Below are 22,236 nucleotides of genomic sequence, written 5' to 3'. Positions count from 1 at the left end.
TGTGTCACCCACTCCTCCCCATCATAATGCACACTAAATACCTGTCTATCATTAATTTCTATCCTGTCTATCACTGTGTCCCTATACCAAACTTTGTTGCCATCCTCTATACTACATGCATGTCTGACTAACTTTCCTACAAGCTGTTCTGCTGCAGTTACATGCAGGACTCTAACCTGTGGCAGCCCTTTTCTTTTCCTACCTAAATCCCTATACCCGTTCCTGCTGCTTCCCTGCCAGATGAAGAAACTCTTCCTTAGCAAGAGTAACAACATCAGAGGGAGCACAACCATGTTCTCTCTGTTCAGTGTCCTCTTCTACTGGCGGCTGGCTGTCAAGCAATACACTCTTCAGATTACTGACCAGAGTGTCCAAGGGTAACTTCTAACTAAGCCTCCATATTTAAACATCTCAAGTGTGAGATTATGCTTTGTGGCAACATCCCTTACTCCTCTCTCTGCCTATTTTGCCCTAGTGTCTTGTAATTCTCTCATCTCTAATAGCCTGGGCTCTCTCAATGTGGCTGTTTGCTGATGCACAGATATTACCTGTGCTTTCCTATCACTATCTAACTGACAACCAATCCCAGGACGTTTTCTGATTTAAAAAGCATCATTCCCTCCACTGTAATTGTACTTGCCTTAGCCTCCTCCGTAAGTAGCCTGTCAAACATACCAAAATCATACTCTGAGCTGGCTGTAACGACTGTGCTGCAGTTGGTCTGCCAACATGCAACTGCATACTCTGACATGGCTGGCTAGAAGCATCTCCACTGCCTGGACGGTTAGGGCCGATTCACATGCAGCGCTCTAAAACGCGAGGCGCACTGAGTGGACAGTGAACACCAAACTTTTATCAAGTGCGCTTGGACGGTTGCGTTACGGGTGCGCCTGGCATTGCCAAGCAACCAAAGACAACAACTTCACACAAAGTTTGTTAGTGGTTATCTGAAATAATCGATTACCATCGCAGTAAAACTGTCATAGTAGCTTTACTTCTTGATCTACATACGGAGCAGAAAAAGATCTCGCCATGAATGCATCCCTCTCTCCAAGCCCACAAAAATACAAGAGTACGGAAATATCACTAGTAGATCCTGGACCTTCGTTTAAATGGTGAGAGATTCAAGGGTTATTTCAGGCTTTCAGGCTATGTGAGATGCGGTGCACTTGCGGCGTTCCAACGCGTGCACGTTGCAACCGCATCGCCCTCACGTTTGCGCGCGTCTGCCGTGCGCCCCCATTGAAATGAATGGATTTGAGCGCGCAAAAGACACAGCATTTTGAACTGGCCCTTAGAGCGTCAAACTTTGCACTGGTGCTCTGTACTCTGTACACTGAAAAACAGGGCTATCCAATACATCTATATCCTCAGCCTCACCGCCCCTGTCACAAATGGGTGTCCATCTGCCTGCCACTCCCAGAGCCTCCTAACTAGCTCCAGATACCTGTCATTCATAGCAAGTACATTCTCTTTCTTAGAAAGATGATGACCAATGTTGGCAGGTCTGCCTTTGCCAGCCAAGTAAAGATGTCTAAATGCCGCACAGCGTTATAGCTGATGTCTGTATCCACAGCAATCTAATAACCTAATGTACAATGAAAATAAAGCATCATGTTGTAAAACATTACCTTTGGAATAAATTACAAAGTGTCTGCATTTTTTTTTCAAAGATATGACAATATATACAGGTGGGAAAATGTAGGCATAGCCATTACTCGATTATATCAACTATTACATAGGCCTGTATAAGGGAAAATGTAGGCGTAGCCATACATACATACACACAAAAAAATGCCCATGGTTGGCAGGTATGAAACAAGACTAAGAGTCTAACAGCCCTGCGACACTGCATTTTGTGGAAGCGTCTGGTTCTCCGGATTGTTCTTCGGAATCTAACTCCCTGCGGCACACTTTCACCCACGTGACCATAAAAGTGGTGAACAGAGTGACCGACCGACCGACCAACAATGCCATCCCTAGAGCCCCCGCTGTCGCGGGGCAAAAAATATTGCAACTCAGTAGTTGTCTACTCCTAGATGACAGATTGTGGTCATGAAGTGTCCCAGAAAGTTTTTACTGATTACTGTGGTCATGAAGAGCCCCAGCAAGTTTTTACTGATGGTTTGTGAGGAGTCACAGTATCAGGCTGACGAGCAGTTTTGTGTTTCCTTCCAGGTCCGTCTGGTGCAGAAGAAAGACACCGGCCATGTCTATGCCATGAAGATCCTCCGCAAAGCTGATATGCTGGAGAAAGAACAGGTGAGGAGGGCAGCTCAATACAAAAGCATTGGAATGCTACTGGTAGTTTCCTTTTGGTATTCGATATACGTACATATTAAAATGGATACAGACAACTTTTCAACTTCCCCCCCGTTGTCCCCCCCTAGCGTTTCCAAGTGGTATTGTTGTTTGCGCTGCTGTCACAAAGACAACCGGATCGCTTTCTGTTAGAGCCTAGCTCTGTGCAACAGAACAAACCATCTGTCTGCTTATCAACTCCTTGATCATAACACAATATAATAACTTTCACCACTGCTCATTTTAGAAAGGCCACTGCAAGAAAACGTGTTCTTTGTTCAGATTATAAAACGGACAATGGATCATTTGTTTGTTTCTGGCTGCTAGCGTTAGCGTTAGCTAGCATTAACATGGCTAACGTTGCTAATGCTAGCTACGATAGCTAATGCTAGCAGCCAGAAACAAACATAGTTAGATGTTTGATTATTTATTTTAAACATCTATGTTTGTTTCTGGCTGGTCCTGGCTTCCTTGTAGCTCCTGGTTCGTTTTCTGGCTGCTAGCGGTAGCGTTAGCCATGTTGCTAAAGCTACTGCTAGCAGCCAGAAAACGTTAGCAACATGGCTAACGCTACCACCAGCAGCCTGGCTACTGTCCAAACTACTACTGTCCAAAGCAAGAAACAATCCCAATTTGAACTAGAAACCCCGATCTCAGTGTTATGATAGAGGGTAGAGTTTCCACTGTGACTTCGGTTGTTCCACCGTCCGCGATTTCCACTACTGGGGATAGCTACCGATAGCTACCGGGCCTCTTTTGGTTGCGCAATGGATGACGCACTTCCTTTGTGCCGTAAATCGAGCCTTCATTCTCCTGGGAGATTGTACCCGGTGGCAGACAGAATTGCATAGTGAAAGCAAGGCTTATAGGGAACCAATCTAAACTCCGATGGTGTCATTATTCTATAGCCATTACACTGTGCAATCAACATTTACTTCATAATGATAAGTTAAAGCAAAAAAGTTGTCTATAGGGTCTTTAAGGTCAGACCAATATGTTTTTTTTTTTTTTTTTAAGGCTGATGCCAATATTTTGGGATTGAAGCTGCTGATTGCTGACATTTTGTGCCAGTATTCAGTGTTTCCTCTTGAGTGAAACCGCTGTCTCCATTGAAAGCCATGCTAATGAAAGCTGGGTTAGCTCTCCTTGAAGGAATAGTTCACCCAAAAAAGAAAATTCTGTCATTATCTACTCACCCCCATGCGTTACATTACGTTGCGGCTTACGATAGTACATTTTGTCAACAGTAGTGAAACCAACTGTTCATCACAGTCCCATGCAAGCTGAAACTCGGTACAGTGCTACTGCATTGGCAAATAACAGACATGACATGATGCGCACATTAGGCACATTACAGAGTGATTTAGATACATTTCTATACATTGACTAACTTTTGTTTTTGTGCCGGTCGTGTCGATGTTATGGCGCTGCGCCACAGCTTATGTATTGGAAACACTGGCTTCGTAGTCTACTGGTTTTTCCCACGGTGCAGCTGAGGGCATCACGAGGTCAATTCAGGTCAGTCAGTCAGGTAACACTTGATGATGATGCGCTTTTTTTTGACTGTGTGATGCAGTGTTTCCCATACAGAGGCACAAAATCAAAAGTTGCTCAGTGTATAGAAATGGATCTAAATCTATCTGCACATCACATCATGTCTGTAATTTGGAGATGTACAGACAGCAGACCAGCAGCATTGAACTCAATCCACAGAGTCTCCAGTTGTGAAAACAAAAGTTAAACTTAACATTCCACAGTTAGTAACGCGGATTTGCAGACAGTAACTTGTCTTCGCCGCCATACACACTTTAACAGTAGGTGCCTTTAACGTTACCTTGTGGTATTAAAGTAACGTTAGTGTAATTAGGTAATTTAACCCGTGTCGCAGTGCTTCAGTGCATAGAATTGAACACGCGCCATGGGTATGTACACGATCTGTAGATGTTTATTTAAGAATAAAAACATATGTACGTGGTCAGGGATGAGTCCAGTGTGCAGCCTGTTGACAGTCAGTCCAGCCACTGAAACACACGCTCCGATGGAACAGATGTCCTGGGATCGGGAGGCAGAAATGAACTTTGCCAATCTTCCTGCATTCCCTGTCATTGTGCTTGTAGACGTGCTGTATATCAACATAGTATTACAATGTTTACAATGAACACTGTCATCTTTTCGGGTATAATGCTCCTACACTGGACTTTTCGCCCGCTTGCTTGGCGCCCTCGTGGTGGGAAATGTTTTCAGCAAAAAATGAGAAATGGCACATAGCCTACACTGTCGCTTAATCAGTTAATATATGCTTGATCAATCAAATTCTTAACGTTGATTACTGGGTTTCCGTTATCCTGTAATTACCGTTTTTTTACCGGGAAAATCTGTTGAAGTCCGACATATTTAAATCTCTCCGGTCATAACGTCCTGTGAAAATAATTCCCTCTAAGCACAATTATTGGAACATTGTGCTCCTTGTTTTGCTGAGACTGAGTTACAGCAACAGGTTGAGTTCTACTCCCAGTCTGCTCCTGACAAGTAGCTTTGAGTAGTTTTAAGTCTCTTTCAGTAAAGTAGCCTAATAATAAATATTGCACTACGTGAGTCGATTTAAGTGACATGAGACACAACTAGGGAGGATTTACTAAATTGTTTTGAATGTAGTGTAATGTATTAACCAATCAAGGGCGATGTGTGTGTGTGCGGGTAGGCCTATGTTGTGCATCGGGTGAAGGTAAGATGCCTTTGCAGTTTATTTTCATGACTTTTTGCTGGGCTGTGCTTTTTACGTATTTACTGTGTCGTTTTCCTTTGTTTTAGGTTGCGTATTTAGCAATTGGCAATGTGTGATGATGGTTAACAGGACATGCACGTTGCGCATTTGGCCTTGTGCAATGGTGAGAGGGACACATAGTTTTTGGCATTTGGCATTGCGTAATGGTGAGAGGGACACGTAGTTTTTGGCATTTGGCATTGCGTAATGGTGACAGCATATGGCTATTTGGCAACAAAATACATGTCAGGAACGAAGTAAAGTGCAAATTTTCATAGTAGATGATCCTATTTTTCTATTTTGCATGGTAACGTGTGTGTGTTTGAGAGAGATAACGTTATGCACGTGAGTCTAATGACGGAACTTATTTTATTTGGAATGTATAAGCAAAAGTAGCCTATTTTTCAATAGAAAATATTATAAATCTACATGCCTTGATGATGTCATTCTTTATATAGCCTGCCTATCAATTGTTTTTAAGCTCAATAAACACAGCTAATATTTGACCAGAATTTCTCCCATTTGTCTGGGACATTGAAATCTTTCAGGACACGTGGACCGGCATCAACGGAAACCCTGATTAATTGATCTTCAATTAACCGTTTACATCCCTAATACCCAGAGGTGATTTGACCTATTTAAACCCTGAGTGTGTGTGTGTGTGTCTGTCAATGGCTGACTGTGTTTTAGGTCGGTCATATTCGTGCTGAGAGGGACATCCTGGTGGAGGCAGACAGCCTGTGGGTGGTCAAGATGTTCTACAGCTTCCAGGACAAGATGAACCTCTACCTTATCATGGAGTTCCTCCCAGGAGGTATGCCCTTCACTGCAAATAGTACAATAGTCTCTTAACCCTATTGGAATAGTATAGTAAAATCAGAAGACTGCTACCAGATCAGCCAAATTGGTCACAGTGTTTAGAGATAATTAGTTGGAAATTAAGTGGCACCATTTTCAATGCTTTTGAATCAAAGAGCATTGTACAAAATGAGATGCCTCCTACATAAGACATGACTGATTGTATTAAAAAATAGCGGACAAAATGACTGATGTTTAAAGTACAGTAAGTGGGCACCGCAATGTTGTATTTTTGGAGCCAGTAGGGTAAAAAGTGTGGGGCAGGTGGAGCCTGCACGGAAAGCCAGCCCATAATATTGCCTGATATGTTAATTGGTATTAATGGAATGGAAAAGCACCATCCTCTCAATAGACGATTGAACAATTTAATGTACTTTGTAAAACTAGAGAAGATCAAATTCACATTGCAAAGAAAGAAGGATCTTTTCTATGCCAAAATGTCTTAAGGGGCCATTTTAAAAGAGACTGATTTATCATTGATCTATGAATTTTGTACATGTGGCTCAAGTTTCAGAAATTAATAAATAAATAAAAAGCGCCTGGTTTTGGATCCTTGGTGCCAATATTCACCACTGGACATGTGATTACAGAATTTGCCTTGATGTCGTCAGATACATGGCTATGTAATGACTGCTAGTTTCAGTGTGTGCTATACTGTTGTCCTGTAGGAGACATGATGACCTTGTTGATGAAGAAGGACACTCTGACAGAAGAGGCCACCCAGTTCTACATTGCTGAGACGGTGCTGGCTATTGACTCTATCCACCAGCTGGGCTTCATCCATAGAGACATCAAGCCAGACAACCTGCTGCTAGACTCCAGGGTGAGGATGGGTTGTGGACACATTGTGGATACATTAATAATTTGATATGGTCTACTATCATTAGGGAGTTTAGATGTGGTTGCTTGTGTATTGGACTAATATACTGTATCCTCTTCTTGTTTTCTTTCTTTTTTCACATACATTTAACTAAATGCCTAATATACATGCGTTCTACCATTGGGAATCAAGGAAACCTGTCACAAACCCTTATTCACAGTTTATAGCTACTGTGTATTAGCATTTTCAGTTAATTTTGAATGGAAAATTTTATAAAACACACCAGTGTTTCCCGTAGAATCCTTGTGTTTTTTTTATCCAGGTCACCAGAAGCCTCCAGGGTGATTATTCCTTATTGTTTTTTTGCCAGTTTATTACCTCCGCCAAGTTTTTTTTTTTTGCACACGTCTGTTTGTCCGTCTGACTGTCCGTCTGTCTGTCTGTTAGCAGGATATCTCAAAAAGTTGGGCACGGATTTGCATAAAACTTGGTATGAAGGTTGGTTATGGGCCAAGGAAGAACTGATTAACTTTTCATGTCGATTGGCTGAAAGGGGGCGTGGTGGCCTTGGCCATCACTAAAATAAATGGCCTCGTTGTATAAATGGCCTTGTTGGATATGTCAAGAGCAGATGATGATAATCAACAATAGTAAAGATGATAGTTGGTTGATCATCGAACATACTGTATGTGCTTCTCTGTTGACCTGCAAATATGACCATCTACAGTATATTTCCACTGTATTTCTGTGAAATCTACACGCTGTATGCGGAGAATATCTGCAAGCCGCAGGTATAACTCATTGTATGTGCCACTTTGGCAGCTTTTTTGAGGTGAGCTGCCTATTCCTTCATCCCCCACTCTTCCTATGGTCATGGTCAAGTGTTCCCACCTTCAATATGAATATGAATTTAACCCCTGGTAACAGCTGTAGTCTAGCCTATGTTAAAACCTTCAGCAAAAGCTAGGAATTGTTTTGCCATGAAAATGGTCAAATTTAAAGTTAGTGAATATTGGTGCAAAATGTAAGCCTTCGGCAGCTCCCAAAAGTATTCCTATCCAGCCTTCAAAAGCCCATATTGGTTGAACTGCACAATGGACTAATGACTTGAGTGTACTTTGTTTGTGTTGTGCTTCCAGGGTCATGTGAAGCTGTCTGACTTTGGTCTGTGCACCGGTCTGAAGAGAGCTCACCGCACTGAGTTCTACAAGAACCTCAACCACAGCCTCCCCAGTGACCTCAGTAAGCAAAGTCAGGCAACCCATTACTATTCTTTCTCCTCACATTAATCATATTTATATTGCACTGTTTGACCTGTAACTTTCATTAAGTGAAACTGTCAGGTTTTGTAGCTACAGTACAATGGGGGAATGTTTCCATATTGGTGAAGATGCAGGATCTGTATAGATTAACCTAGGAGAGGTTGTGCTATCAAACGCATATGTAGGGGAACAACATCCTCACACGTAATTGGCCTGTCTACACAGCCTTCCAGAATATGAATTCCAAGAGGAAAGCAGAGACCTGGAAGAGGAACAGGAGGCAGCTGGTAGGTCTTAAGTCTGAAGGAAGAGCTAGAGAAACAGCATGGCACAAAAATGTTGACATCATTCCGGTCGCATGACACGATAGCTGGGTGTACACACATATAAGCCTCCATCATGGTTGTATGGCCATTAGTTGGAACATAAAAGTATTGCTGAGTGCATTTCTTTGTTTTGGTCTTCAGATGAAAGCATGAGATATGGCCAACAGTGGCTGGCACTAAAGAACAATAACAACTGCCAATGCTTATAAATTCTTGAAAGATTCATTACATTTTTTCTGGTAAACGTGTTTCTTTTTTAATTTTTTTTCTTTGGACGTAGCTCTACGTTCAGGAAGCCTATTTGCTTCAGCCTACCCAATGGAAATGCACTTAATAGGCATTTTATTCTTCCCTACACAAAATTGGCTCAGAATGGATTTGACAGTTAAACGTTGACATGGCCACTGTCACTGTAGTTTTATTGTCAACTAAAAGAAAATGCACCCCTAATATTCTAATTTGCTTTCTGTTCCCCAATTTCTCTTCATCCTTCCCTCTTGTGTTCACCCCGCCCCTTCCTTTTAACCAGGCTTTCTCTACAGTGGGAACACCAGATTACATCGCTCCAGAAGTCTTCATGCAGAACGGATACAACAAACTCTGTGATTGGTGGAGCCTGGGCGTCATCATGTATGAGATGCTGATAGGTACGAGCGCAGTTAAATAATAGAATATCTTTCACCTTATTCACATAGCGGCTGTATTTGATATACATCCTACTGAAGGTGGGAAGCCCTATCTGGAAGACTAACCCTAACCCTAACAATGGCGATCCTAGATAACCGGGATCACGAAGCTGGTTATTAACTCGCTCTGTCAACCCAGGATTTTCCAATCCAGCTATGAGCAAATTCACATGAAAGAGGCGGGGTGCAACATGGACAGATCCAGAGTAGAGCTGCAACGATTAATCAATTAATCGATTAATTGTCAACTATTAAATTAATCGCCAACTATTTTGATGATCAATTAATCGGTTTGAGTAATTTTTTAAGAAAAATAAGTCAAAATTCTCTGATTCCAGCTTCTTAAATGTGAATATTTTCTGGTTTCTTTACTCCTCTATGACAGTAAACTGAATATCTTTGGGTTGTGGACAAAACAAGACATTTGAGGACGTCATCTTGGGCTTTGGGAAACACTGATCCACATTTTTCACAATTTTCTGACATTTTATAGAACAAACAACTAATCGATTAATCGAGAAAATAATCGACAAATTAATCGACAATGAAAATAATCGTTAGTTGCAGCCCTAATCCAGAGCATCAGATTTAATTAAGCATTATACAACAGTTGTCTGCTAGAAGTGCTAACCAGCTGGTTAGTGAGCTAGCCAGCTACTCAACTAACGTCAGATGACGTTGTCGTGATTTATTTCTCTCCATGAAGCGCTCCAGGCAGCGCTTTTCCCACACAAACAAAAGCTATGTGTGAACGCAGCCTAATCAAGGTTATATAAGAACACCTATGCAGCGGAGTGATGCGTATAGTAAAAAGCCTCAGTGCTGTTATACTTTATATCAGCACTCGTGGAATGCCTCTTGTCCAAGCAAATTACTCGACTGGGACTGTTGTATAAGATGAGATCAAATGAAACTATTGATCACTGTGGGTAAATTAGGTCATTGCAGTGGCACAAGTAACATGATTCAAGGGGGAAAAGGAAGTAGGGTATACTGTAAGCACACAACTATATATTAAGAAAATATAAACATATAAAAAGAAGCAATAAAAATGGTACGAAATAATCAATAAATAAAAGCAATAGATTATGAGTAGTGGTGAAATTATTTAAATTTCAACAAGTTAAGTAGATTGTAAAAGTGGAAAGTATGAGAAAGAATTGGGTTGCTAACATTTCTGTTATCTCAAGAAGAACAAACTATTGAATGAATATATATGACACTAGATATTTCAAGTTTTAATGATAATCTTATACTCCCAGCGCTTCTTTTTTCTCTTGAGCTGTATCAGGCTGGCCCTGTCTATGGCTTTGTTCAGAATGCAGGCAAATCAGATATGTTTCTCAAATCCAATCTGTAGGACTAACTATCTACACTGTTATTTGCAAGTGATCAGTTCAAATTTGTGTGTTCAGACACTGTTAAGATATCTGCATCGGTTGCTGTGGTAACGACATAGGCAACATGTCATTGAAGAAATCACAAGAAATGAATATGGCTTCCTGAGGGGGCATACACATTAAGAAAAGTTATAAGAAAAAGAAAAGTTATAAGATATAAGAAAAAAAAAGTTATAAGAAAAAGTTATAAGACTTCAGTTAATTTTCCCGTTCACAAGCACAAATCTTTCCTTGTGTGTAATTTCTGACATGAATTCAAATATTTGGTGGATATGAATAGCGCAACTACCCCCTGTGTCCTGAAATATACGATCAGTAGAAAGCGTTTGTGAAACCCAATCTTTTTAAGTTGTGTTCAGCATCATTGAGATGGGTTTCTTGCAGGCATGCTATGTTTTTTCATTTTCTTTCCTTTTTTTTTTTTTCAATTGTATTTAATATTCTGTTTACATTGAAAGAACCTTAAAGGAACAATCAGTAATATGGACTCTTACTGTGACCAAGGTTGAGGTCTCTAAATGACCCGTTGTAAGCCAGAGTCTCACTTCAGCTTTGGAGGGGAAGCCCTTCCCCCTCTCAATACGATGCAAGGGTCCTATTGAATGCGTAACAGTCCATAGCAAAACAAAAATGAAATAAATAAACAGCCCACCCTGAGCTTGTCTATTAGTGCATTAGTGTTCATTCCCAACATGTCCATTATCCATTGTCCATTATAGTATTTTTTGCCTTGGTATCAAAAATGGTATAATCTAAAAAATGTTGTGGTACAGTATGGAAGTTTATGGAAAATTTGGGTTTCATGACAACCCTATTCCGGGTTCAGCTTTTTGTTTTGACATCCTTGCTGTGGTGTATGGTGTCTTAAGGCTATCCCCCGTTCTGCTCGGAGACCCCCCAGGAGACCTACAGGAAAGTAATGAACTGGCGGGAAACGCTGACCTTTCCACCAGAAGTGCCTATCTCAGAGAGGGCCAAAGATCTCATCCTCAGGTAGGACTTAATAGCTACTGATCTCTCTGTCTTTTCAGCAGCATCTTACATCACTTACCCTTGCACCATATAAATTCTAGGGCTGCAGCCATTCGTCAGTCATCAATTACAATATTTGTTTATTTTGTATGTTCATAATTGATGCATAATTTTGTTTTGGAAATGGCTGCTGCAAACGTGGAGCAACCACGTACCACGAAACCAGTAAAAGTACAGCCTCGTAACAAGGAAATAAATGTTATGCTGCACTTGGAATTTCACATGTTGGCAACTCCAAATGCCAGTTTGCAGCCAGTGTTAGTTGGTGCCAGTGTGCCAAGTTCTCTTTGGCCAGCTGATGGCCTTTGGGTTCTCCCCCACACCCTGCCTGTAGTCTGGAGGCTATAGCATGTTGCTAATACTAGCAAGCCAGCACAATGTCATGGTTGGGATCCCTCAACTTTGACCTGTTCTGGCTATCCAGATGGAGCACTAACCTGTCCATGTGCCATCACAATCCTCCTACCCACAGCAGCAGTGGAATAAATCCAGTGGATGGAAAGAGCTAGTATTAGTTGTTAGCCAGGGGTAATTTTAGCATACCACCAGAAATTAACTAGCGAGCTAGCAAACTACTTTTTGCATAATGAGCAAAGTCCAGTTTCTCAAAAGCTTCTTAGCAATTATATCAACTTGGACCATTGTAGGCCAGTTCTTTTAATAAATGGCTTTGTTTAATGTGCTAGTAGTAGCTAACTAGCTCGCTAGCTAATTACTGGTGGTAATCTCTTGCTATCCATCAGAATAATGCAAAGGAATTATCGACTAATTTAAGTAGGGGGTAGGGCTGGTAGGGCTCAGCATTTTGAAATTTGAATGAAGTTTGCACCACATACAATGACTGAGATATAAATACAATGGATGTGAATGGCCATTTAAAATTATTATGTTGCTATAGCGCCAAATTTTGCACGTTACCTCAGAATCGGTGCACAAACATGAGTTATGCCAATTTTTGTACATTAGGCCATGCCTACAAATTTTGAAAGGGAATTGTATCAAAACAGAACGTAATATTTAAAAAAACTGCTCGATTTTTTTGTGCATGATAGTCCAGATATGCTGTGTGCCAAATTTGGTGAAGATGGGACAAAAGCTGTGGGGGTAGTGAAAAAACAGTTTTGGAAAAAAAATCAAAACAGCAGAAAATGTTGTAGATGAAATGGGCGTGGCCTGCATCAGTAGATGCCAAATGACCCAAAGAATCAAGCCAACAAAGAATTTTGTTTCTATGATTTACAGCCAACAAAGAATTCTGTTTCTGTGATTTACAGCCAACAAAGAATTTTGTTTCTATGATTTACAGTCACAAAGTTATGGTCATTTAAGACGATATCCAATATTTGGTGTCATTTTGCCAATAGCGGGTGGTATAGCAAACTTTTAAAGGTCCCATATTTTGGAAAATGGGATTTCCCTTGCCTCTTTGATTATAAAGGTGTTGGAAGTGCTATCTAAGCATTGTGAAAGTAGCAAAATGCACGGTCACCAACTAAATCCATACAATCCATGTCTCTAAATGAGCCGTTTGGACTTCTGTAACTTTGCGGCATCACAACGCCCATTTCGTTCATTATCATTTGTCCGCCTACATCACCATGGCTTTTGTAAGAAATAATAAGCTAACAAAGCATAAAAAAGATAATAATTTATCATTCTGAAACATTCTGTTGTAGTCTTGGTTGTGGTTGTGGTTTGTTGTCTTCTGTTCTTTCAGATTCAGGATCTGACTCTGGCTCAAACATGTATGATTGGATCAAATTACATTGAGAGGTTGCCATTGTTTATTTACTGGAAAGTTTTCACATTTGACGAGCCGTTTGGACTTCCGTAACTTTGTGGCGTCACAAAGGTTCGCTCATTATGATTTTTGTAAGAAATAATAGACTAACAAAGCATTTTTTTCAAAGCGGTTGAGCGGTTGTCATTGTTTATTACCGGAGAGTTTTCCCTACCTCTCACTGTCTGTAGCTGCCATGTCTGTGGTGTCTCACGTTTCACTCTTGAAACGGTTAGCCCATCAGAACAGAGGGATCGTTAATATTAATGAGCCTTAAAGACACAGCAACAGAAACAGCCTGTTCTTGGTAAGGCTCAGAGAGATGCTGGAAAATTAAGGTGTAAAAATGGATTGAGAGTGTTTTTGGTACATTACACCATACAAACGGCTTTGAATGGACCTCAGGCCATAAAATAAAACACTGGAAGGTGTAAAATATGGGACCTTTAAAATGTAAATGGCCATAACTTAAATTGTTGAAACTAAATTCTTTAGGGATTTTTTCTTACAAAAACAACTTATTCATTATACAGGATCTTATTTGGGTCTAGACTTGGGCAATAATATGCTGAAAAGAAGTTGGGTTATGATGTATTCCGCATTTCATTTCTTTCTTTGAAAGGTTCAGTTGTTTTATTCTAAATTACTCATTAAGATTGATTACAGTGATAAAATGTACAGATTAATCAATAACAAAATATATATATGTTTGCAGCCCTATAAAAAAAATATATATATATTAATTGGTGTATGTATACTATATACTAGCATAGTCAATCATCTGAGGTAATGTGCTGTGTAGGTTCTGCTGTGAGGAGGAGCACAGGATCGGTGCCACCAGCGTGGAGGAGATCAAATCCAATGCCTTCTTTGAGGGGGTGGACTATGACCATATCAGGTGGGGATGATGCAGCACTTATTCAAGTTAATGATAAGATCTCACAAAAGTATCGAGATCCCTCACGACCAAAATTCAAGTGAAGAATCATGTAGTGTGTGTCCCATATGATCCCATTTGGGATTTTTACAATCATATAGTGTACTCCAGGCTTGCATGTCCACTCTTAGGTTAATACAGAGCAGGGTTAATGCAGAGCATGTTTTCTTTCATCACATCTGCTTTAATCAACACAGTTTGACATCATGTCACTAAACTGTTAATTTTCCTTTTAGTGTCCTTTTTCTTATACAGCTAATTTATAGTTTCAGAACTTTCATTAGCTGTGTTCAATCAGGAGAAAGTCTGGTTTTGGCAGCTTTTTGTCTTTATTTTGGTTAATTTGGTCTTAAATTTATTGACTTTCTGAAATGTGAAGATGCACACTTTTTTTTCTAACACCCTATCATTCTCAGAAGAATCATTGTTGAGTTACCAACCTGTCTGAAGCTTTTCTGTAACTGTACTAACCTGTTCTGCCAGAGAGAGACCTGCTGCCATTCCCATAGAGATCAAAAGCATTGACGATACGTCAAACTTTGATGAATTCCCTGATTCAGATATCCTCCAACCAACAGGTATGCAGCCTTTTTTCCATCAAGCAGATGACATTTCATATTTTGTCATCATCTTGTCCTGTGATTTAACAATGATATCATTCCTCTTTAGCTGCCCCGGTAGTGTCTAACCAGACCGAGGTAGACTTGAAGAACAAGGACTGGGTCTTCATCAACTACACCTATAAGCGCTTTGAAGGCCTCACCGCTCGAGGGGCCATACCGTCCTACATGAAGTCAGGGAAAAGATGAATACCTTCTTCCTATATGATCCTCAGACTGGCATTTAAGGAATACCACCATGAAACCTGAATAAGTACTCCTCCAAACCCCAGTTCTCTGAAGAACTTCACCACTAAATGGGTGGCAATGAGTAGATGCCCAACTCCATCCTACAAAATGGAGAATTGCTCCTGTTCTCTATCCTGCTGAAGTGGCAAGGATTCTTGTCACAGAGGCCATGCTATTCATGTAATGTGGAGATTCCTTTTCCCAGCCATTACAAAGCAAGTGAATAACGGGGCTCAATTTTTTATGTTGCAATCCATCACACCACAACATTTTTTGTTTTTGTGAATCAAGTGGGGAATCCACCACCAAAGAGGAATTGCTGCCTTCGTTTATAGCAGCTCTTCACTATGTCGGACTCATCCAAGGTTCACTCTATACTCTATGGTCTAACTTGTCCATGCTTATGAATTAAGTGATTCTGATTGTTTATACCTGTCTTTCACACCAGTGGACCACATTGGGATTTCTTAACTTTGACTCCAAATACCAGCATCTTTCACTTTCCCTCTCCATAAACCACCAGTCTTACACTAGGCTGTTGGACCAGCAATGAACTAGAATCCAGCATGGCTTGATGTTTTACAAAGGGCTCTTCTTCCAACCCAGGACTAGATTCTTCTTCACTCAATTTACACATTATGTTGGAATTGAGTTCTCAAAGTGAAATTCAGGTGCTCTTCAGGGATTCTGTCCAAATGTTTTTAATGTTCTTTCCTACAAGAGCTCACTTACGAGGCACCTCTTAAATGCTGTTGGCTTGGCCTAAGTTTGCCTGTTGTATCAAGATGGCTCCGAACCAAAGACAATGTGAGCTAGCCTGTGCCCAGCCCTTCCGAGCCTGTTTTTACATTCATAATTTCTCGGATTCGCTTGTTTGTTTTCATTCGTTTTGTTTTGGTGCTCTGTAGGTCTGGTGGAATTGTCCATCTAACAGCTTAACTACACTGGTTGTGTTTCTGTTCTGTAAGTTTGTGTCAGAAGGGTCAGATCAGATATGCAGCCATTTACTTCAATGCAGCCTGCTGCACTGGCCACGCATGCAGCACGTTGATAGATCTGCTGACGGAGCTGGATCGGAGCAGCAACTTTGGAAATACGCACGGCTTCTATTTTTGACGAACTACGCATCCGTCTTTTCCGTATTTTAGCCATATAAATGTATATAAATGCCAAGAATTTGCTTACTGCAGTCATTTATCACCATTTCAGTTAACCAAATAGAGGATACATGAACCAATGTCCCTTAAATAAATAAATGTTGGAGATGAGGTTATCTATTGATAGGCGCTGAGAAGCCTGAGTACGCCTACACTCTCAAAAATAATGATAAGTACCCTGTATGGTACATCAATGTTCCTCATGGTACAACTTGACTTGTTTATGGAACATTAAGCAAAACTACATAACTGTGTTCACTTACCCATACGTAAAATGTAGATAAGCGCAACACAACACCACGGACAGAACAAGAATGGTCGTGGGGTAGCATGTTAAACTGCCGTGCTGCTGGGCTGCAATGAGTTTGGATATGCAAATGTTACGCATGCTTTGTAGTTCAAGCTTAAGGGCTTTCTCTGGCGTCAATACAGAGGCGGATGCATGAGCGGTGTTGGTAAGGTGATGGTATTATTGCAAAGTGCTGCTTTCCTCACATTTTACTATTTATTTCTTTTTTTTGTGGAAAAACTTATTTGTGGTATTGATATCACTGCACAAACAAGAAACTATGTATTTACCATTTATATGTAATGTGGACCTCATCCACAGAGATGCCAGAGTCTGCTCCTGTGTGTCTTGGAATGTAGTTTCTGCCTCCGCTTATCTTTCAGCAACCAGGTTCAGGGCTCCCAAACGCGAGTGAACAATGTCCAATCAAAATATTTTCCTCTCAATTGATCCCAAGGTACAGTGCAACTGACACTGATATTACAAGCTTGCGCAGCTCCTTTAGTTGGTCCTCCAAAGGTGCTACGTGGGAAAAATTATCATAAGAGGCTTATAGCTACCCATCACTTCATGGGCTAGAGGGGATAGTTCATAAATTAGGCTTTTACCAAAGCCTGCTGGCAAGACACCAACTGCATCTTGTCCCTGAGCAAATGCATTTAAAAGCTTATATTCTTGGAGTTTTAGTGCAGATATAGCTGTATTCAGTTTCTTGGTAACTGCTTCAATCGCAAGATCATTGTCTACATTCTCACCCACCATTGCTTCCCCTGCTTCCTGATTACACCATCATCCAAGACCCTGCCCACAAATTGAATAATCAAATCAAAATGCCAGAATATTCCAGTATCTGGACTGCCGCCTGTGACAAGGACGTGACCAGACCTACGAAGCATCAAAAAATTCTAACAAAGTAGGCATGGTTAAAACAAACGATTCTGAGGAATAACAAATGTAAACACAGGCGCTTCGGAGAGCTGGAGCGAGGCTGAATGTGAGCTTGAGCGAATTACATAAGTCATGTTTCTACCTTTGTCTCTGTAATGTCACTTCTTGTAACTTTAATAGTTTAGTAGTTTTATAGATTGATTTGTGCAAATCTTGGTTAATTGCAAGAGAATCACCATTTGAGAATGACACATTTTGTGGAACAGGTGACCTTTTAGACACCAGAAATTAAAATTCTTCCTTTAATTTGATAATGGCCCAGTTATTTTAGGATACCTGTAGCACATTTTGCCGAAAAAACTCAACATTGAAACTTGAGCTAATGAAATTCTTTTAGGGTTGGCAGCTCTTTAAGGCAGGGTGACCCACCCCACATATTCAATGGTAGGGTTTAATTCTGGGATATAATAGACTTTTAAATGAACAATAAGAAGAAGAAAAAATAACCTTCAATTCAACAATTTAATAATAAATAAAATTTCACTGCAGGTTTTACTGATTGCCAACATCTGATATTTAATAAATGGCCAATATCAATTATTGGTTTGTGCATATATCTGTATGCACATATCCCTAGTCAAAATCTTTGACTAATTTTAATGTGATTCTCAGAGACAGAAACAGCCTCATGGGAAAAGAAAAAGCGTTTATATAAGGAGACAAGAACATTGATGTACCCATGACAGGAAAACCATAAACAGCTGTTCTCTGCTGCCTTTCCCTTGTATACTTTTATCTGTAAAGGCCTGGTAGTTGAACACATGATGGTGTTGTTACAAAGAAAAAGAGAAAACAATAGACGAGTGCAAGCTGGGCCCATAGCAGCTATTGATTTCCAGAGGTCAAGGGCTTTCTCTTGGTGTGTTTAGCCAATATCAGCTGGAGGGAATCCTGCATCATTGCATTTGTCCAAAATTCCACTTCTAGGTTATGTGTCTGTCACTTAGGATGTCCTTATTTTTCAAGGAGATACTCAGTACCTTCACAGTAACCACAGGGCTGAGCTTTTCCAGCAAACACAATATCCCAAATGCTGACATTTAAAATGAATGTAAATGGAGGTCTATAGAGAATGAGTTTTTTTGATGCCACAATAATTCCAAAATGCTGTTGTTTGAATGTAGCCTGGACCAGCCTGGCAAGTGGCGTTCTTTTCTGTCACATGGGGTAAATAAGTTATGTCTGAAGGCTTTTCTTTATGGTAGGGGGTCTATGTACAATACACAGGTAGTGTGTAGATGTTGCTGATGCACACATTTTAGACGAGCAGTTTTTCTGTGGCGGATGTCTCACCTTTTTAAATGGACTTGATTTTGGAGTTATCCTGCTGATTGCTTTTATCAAGTTCCAGAGGAGTTGGCAAAGAGTGAATGACTACCTGGAATAACTTTTATTTTTTAAATTATGCCGCTTGGTGTGTGATTTCTGTGTCTATTGAACTGTTGGTGAGGATGTCAATAACGCTTAGTAAACATGATGAAAAGTCAGATTGTTTGATAGCCCTTACACTGCTCAAAGATGGTTCTTTTATACAAGTGTCACTCAATTGTGTCTGTATGCTATGCTTGTGTCCCATGTACCATACATTATCTGGGAACCAAAATTGAAAAGGGCATTGAATTAATGGAGATTTGGGCAGGTGGGTGTACGTTATTTAAAAACTTGCGGCGCGTGACTGTTGTGTTTTTCTGCTTTGACAATGAATAACTGCACTTACTGTGTTGTGTCCACATGTAGAACATTTGAATGAATGGTAGCTCAGCTTCTTAAGGTTCATAAGAGAAATGTATGAAATTCCTAGCTGTACTGTATGTTAAAGTATTTTCTATCTTGACACCTGTACAAGACACTGTTGATCCAGTTGATTCATTTTCTCTGCTGTACCTTACGATGATTATGGGTTTGGCTATTGGGTGTGACTTCTGACTGTTTTCACCCTTGATCTATAATGAACCTACTTTGAAGTTGGCAAGCTGAGTCATGAACACAGTTATTTAGATTGTCCAGAATGCTAGCTCAACTCGAGACAGATCTACTCACCTCGACAAGACAGGGATGACAGCCTAGCAGGCTCAACCAGTTCCACAAAGCTCATTATGGAAAAGTAAACAGACTCATTCACTTGGCTGGGTCTTACCGTCTAAACATCATTGCTGAGCCATTTTGTTCTATAACCAGTTTGCCCCAGATCCTGTCATGTATAACTTTCATATGTGTATCTTGTTAGAAATGATGGTCAGCTTAGGTTAAGCAGCTTAGGTTCAGAACCAGAGAAGAATTATTTCAAATGTCACATGGGTTTTTGAAGACCAGTACCTAATTTTTCAATTGGAGCAGTTGATAGCCAAAATACTGCCTATCAACCTTTAAGCCAATGTCTTTAAATTTGACGGTTTTATACCCAAGAAATTCCAAGTATTCAGGGTTGAAAAGCCTCTGAATGTGCATTTAGACCATCATGGGACACCGAGGATTAATTCAATTATTTTAGTTTTGCAGCCTTTCATGTAACTGGTAGGAGAGGAACATCCATCATGCCGGCAGTGGATGACATGACTGGCCGATATCAGATTTTTAATAAAAAAAAGCCCGGTATCAGCCTGATATAACTGCAAACTGATAATAGGTCTAACCCAACCAATAGGTAGTAATAGTGACATTGCTGACAAAGCTGACATTTCCACCAACATTTATTCCTGTGCGGGGGTATTAAAAGAAAAGATCACAGATGAATTAAAGGCAAACAGTTGTTGCTGTGAGAGATATTGAAAATTATGCATAGTGTTGACAGAGCTAGAGTGTCTCTGGACTTTGAAACGGTTGTGCAAGTTGTATTTACTGTATGTATGCATGTATTGGTTGAGGTTTGACATGGCTTGTTAATTCAGGACACATTTACAAACTGTTGAAGGGACTAGATGTTACACTGATGGTAGCAATACTCGCTTGCACTATTATGGTAGTTGATTAACAGCACTAAATAAAAAGCTAATTTTGACTGTCTTGTCTGTTTTGATTTTAGAGAACACAGTCAAACCACAACATTATTTCACATTCTTCATACTTCAAGAACACAAACACAAGGAGGTAAAGAGCAGTAATGATTGCATGATGGTTAGCCCTACATCACATTTAGTTACCATTTAGTACCCTACCCCCAGCCATCTTGAGAACTACAATTCCCTTGTATAGACCTGCAGGTTCTTGTTTCCTGTTGATGAACACTGAGCACCCAAATCTGTGCACTGATAGGCTGCCAGTCATTTCACACTTAGTTGTGAAATCAGCTACCATAAAACCAGGGGTGGGTAGTAACGCGTTACAAGTAACGCACATAAAAAAAAGTAAGTTTTTTTTAAGGAACGAGTACTTGTAGTTCCTTTTTTTAAACTGTACTTCTACTCTTTACTCAAGTATATTTTTGAGCCAGTAATCTACTTTTTACTTCACTACATTTGCCATTTATACCTTTGTTACAACTAGTCTGCTCTAAATGCGGGGAGTGAAGGGGGAGAGCACGAGGAGCTCCTCTACTGCAGATGCCAAGTTGCCAGCTGCCTGGAAGAAAAATAAGCTCCACCTGTCTTTTGACCACGATGCGATGATGACGGAGCAAAACCCAGAACAAGAGGCAGCTTCCAACAAATGGGTATCCCCAAATGAAAAGTGTGAATGGAGAGAAGTTTTCATTCTCTAGTTGATCTTGGTCTTGGTACAGGGAGTAATACTACAGAACAGAAAATCTGAGTTTTAATTAATTGTATTGTATTCGGTATCTACTGCATTTTGGGGCAGTAATAGGTTTGGTTACTTTGATAATGTCTGTAAATACTAGAGTTAAACAGACTTATATTCTGTTTTATAAAGGGCTGAGAAAGTTTTATCAACAAGTGTTTTTTCATTATTTTGCACTGGCCCACACACACTAAAAAATATTAAAATGGAAAGTAACTTGTACTTTGAGTAATTTATTAACCAGGTACTTTTTTACTTTTACTTGAGTAGGTTTCTCAAATAGTAATTTTCACTTTTACTTGAGTCATTTTTTATGGGAGTAATTGTACTTTTACTTGAGTATAGATTTTCAGTACTCTACCCACCACTGCATAAAACCGATTGCAGCCATTGTTCTCTCTGTCTCTCTGGCTTGCCAAAGGGACAGGAGTCCCTGTCTGCTCTTTGCTCTTTCGAGCAGAGAAACACACAGACCAGCCCAAGGCCTGGACTGTCCTGTCTGATCTAAAACAGAGTGAATATGCACAGCCTATCCTCTCTTCCCTGTAGAGATACTGCAGATGTGAAAGGAAATGCTAAGAAAGGAGAGTGACAAACCAGAGGCCTATACCAGAAGCTATCCTCTCTTCCCTGCAAGTTGCAGATATGAAAGGAAACTCCTTGCGTAAAGGCAGATGAGGAGTGCACAAAACTAGCAATGAAGCGAATGTAAATGTAATGTTTGCTAATGTTAAATTGGTATGATGTATTGCATTTACAAACTGGTGATCTGTTGACACCAAATAGCCATCTCTCGTGTTAGATAGGATAAATACACAAACTTATGGTTTGCATGTATGTTACCTCCATTGATGTGATCTGACTTCATGACCTCATAATATCAAAGAATATATCGTTATTCTCATATTCCATTGTTGAATAGGATCCATAAAACTTTCGTTCAGCTCAGTTCACTAACTCTGGGAGGCCTAGGCCTAGACAGCTTTCCCTCCATCTAAGCTCCTGGTACATGTGCCCAGTGTGCCACACATGGCCCATAGACAAAGGATGCATACACACATACACAAGCCTGTACATAGGTTGTCTTTGTGTT

The 22,236-nt window shown here is 40.2% G+C and overlaps 1 protein-coding gene across 5 annotated transcripts in view; it reads left to right on the top strand.

The window, feature by feature from the left end:
• LOC139646294 (serine/threonine-protein kinase 38-like) overlaps positions 1–20,710 on the top strand; it is a 30,141-nt gene extending 9,431 nt beyond the window's left edge. For 4 of the 5 annotated variants that reach the window (XM_071522279.1, XM_071522280.1, XM_071522282.1 and 1 more), the window contains exons 5-14: positions 2,179–2,262; positions 5,756–5,879; positions 6,592–6,746; positions 7,883–7,994; positions 8,231–8,292; positions 8,861–8,978; positions 11,287–11,410; positions 14,032–14,127; positions 14,650–14,744; positions 14,836–20,710. In XM_071522279.1, the coding sequence (XP_071378380.1) occupies positions 2,179–2,262; positions 5,756–5,879; positions 6,592–6,746; positions 7,883–7,994; positions 8,231–8,292; positions 8,861–8,978; positions 11,287–11,410; positions 14,032–14,127; positions 14,650–14,744; positions 14,836–14,975 (1,110 nt within the window). In that variant the 3' untranslated portion in view covers positions 14,976–20,710. The remainder of the gene's footprint in view (positions 1–2,178; positions 2,263–5,755; positions 5,880–6,591; positions 6,747–7,882; positions 7,995–8,230; positions 8,293–8,860; positions 8,979–11,286; positions 11,411–14,031; positions 14,128–14,649; positions 14,745–14,835) is intronic. The other variant, XM_071522283.1, reaches the window with a different exon arrangement.
• The last annotated feature ends 1,526 nt before the right edge of the window (positions 20,711–22,236 follow it).

This window comes from Centroberyx affinis, unplaced genomic scaffold (genome assembly GCF_046629955.1).
Source record: "Centroberyx affinis isolate AG114_WGS23_722 - 3 ecotype Tasmania unplaced genomic scaffold, CSIRO-AGI_Caff_v1 ptg000971l_1, whole genome shotgun sequence".
Taxonomy (NCBI): Eukaryota; Metazoa; Chordata; class Actinopteri; order Beryciformes; family Berycidae; genus Centroberyx; species Centroberyx affinis.
Note: the sequence above shows the minus strand (reverse complement) of the source record. Positions and strands in the feature narration are given on the sequence as shown.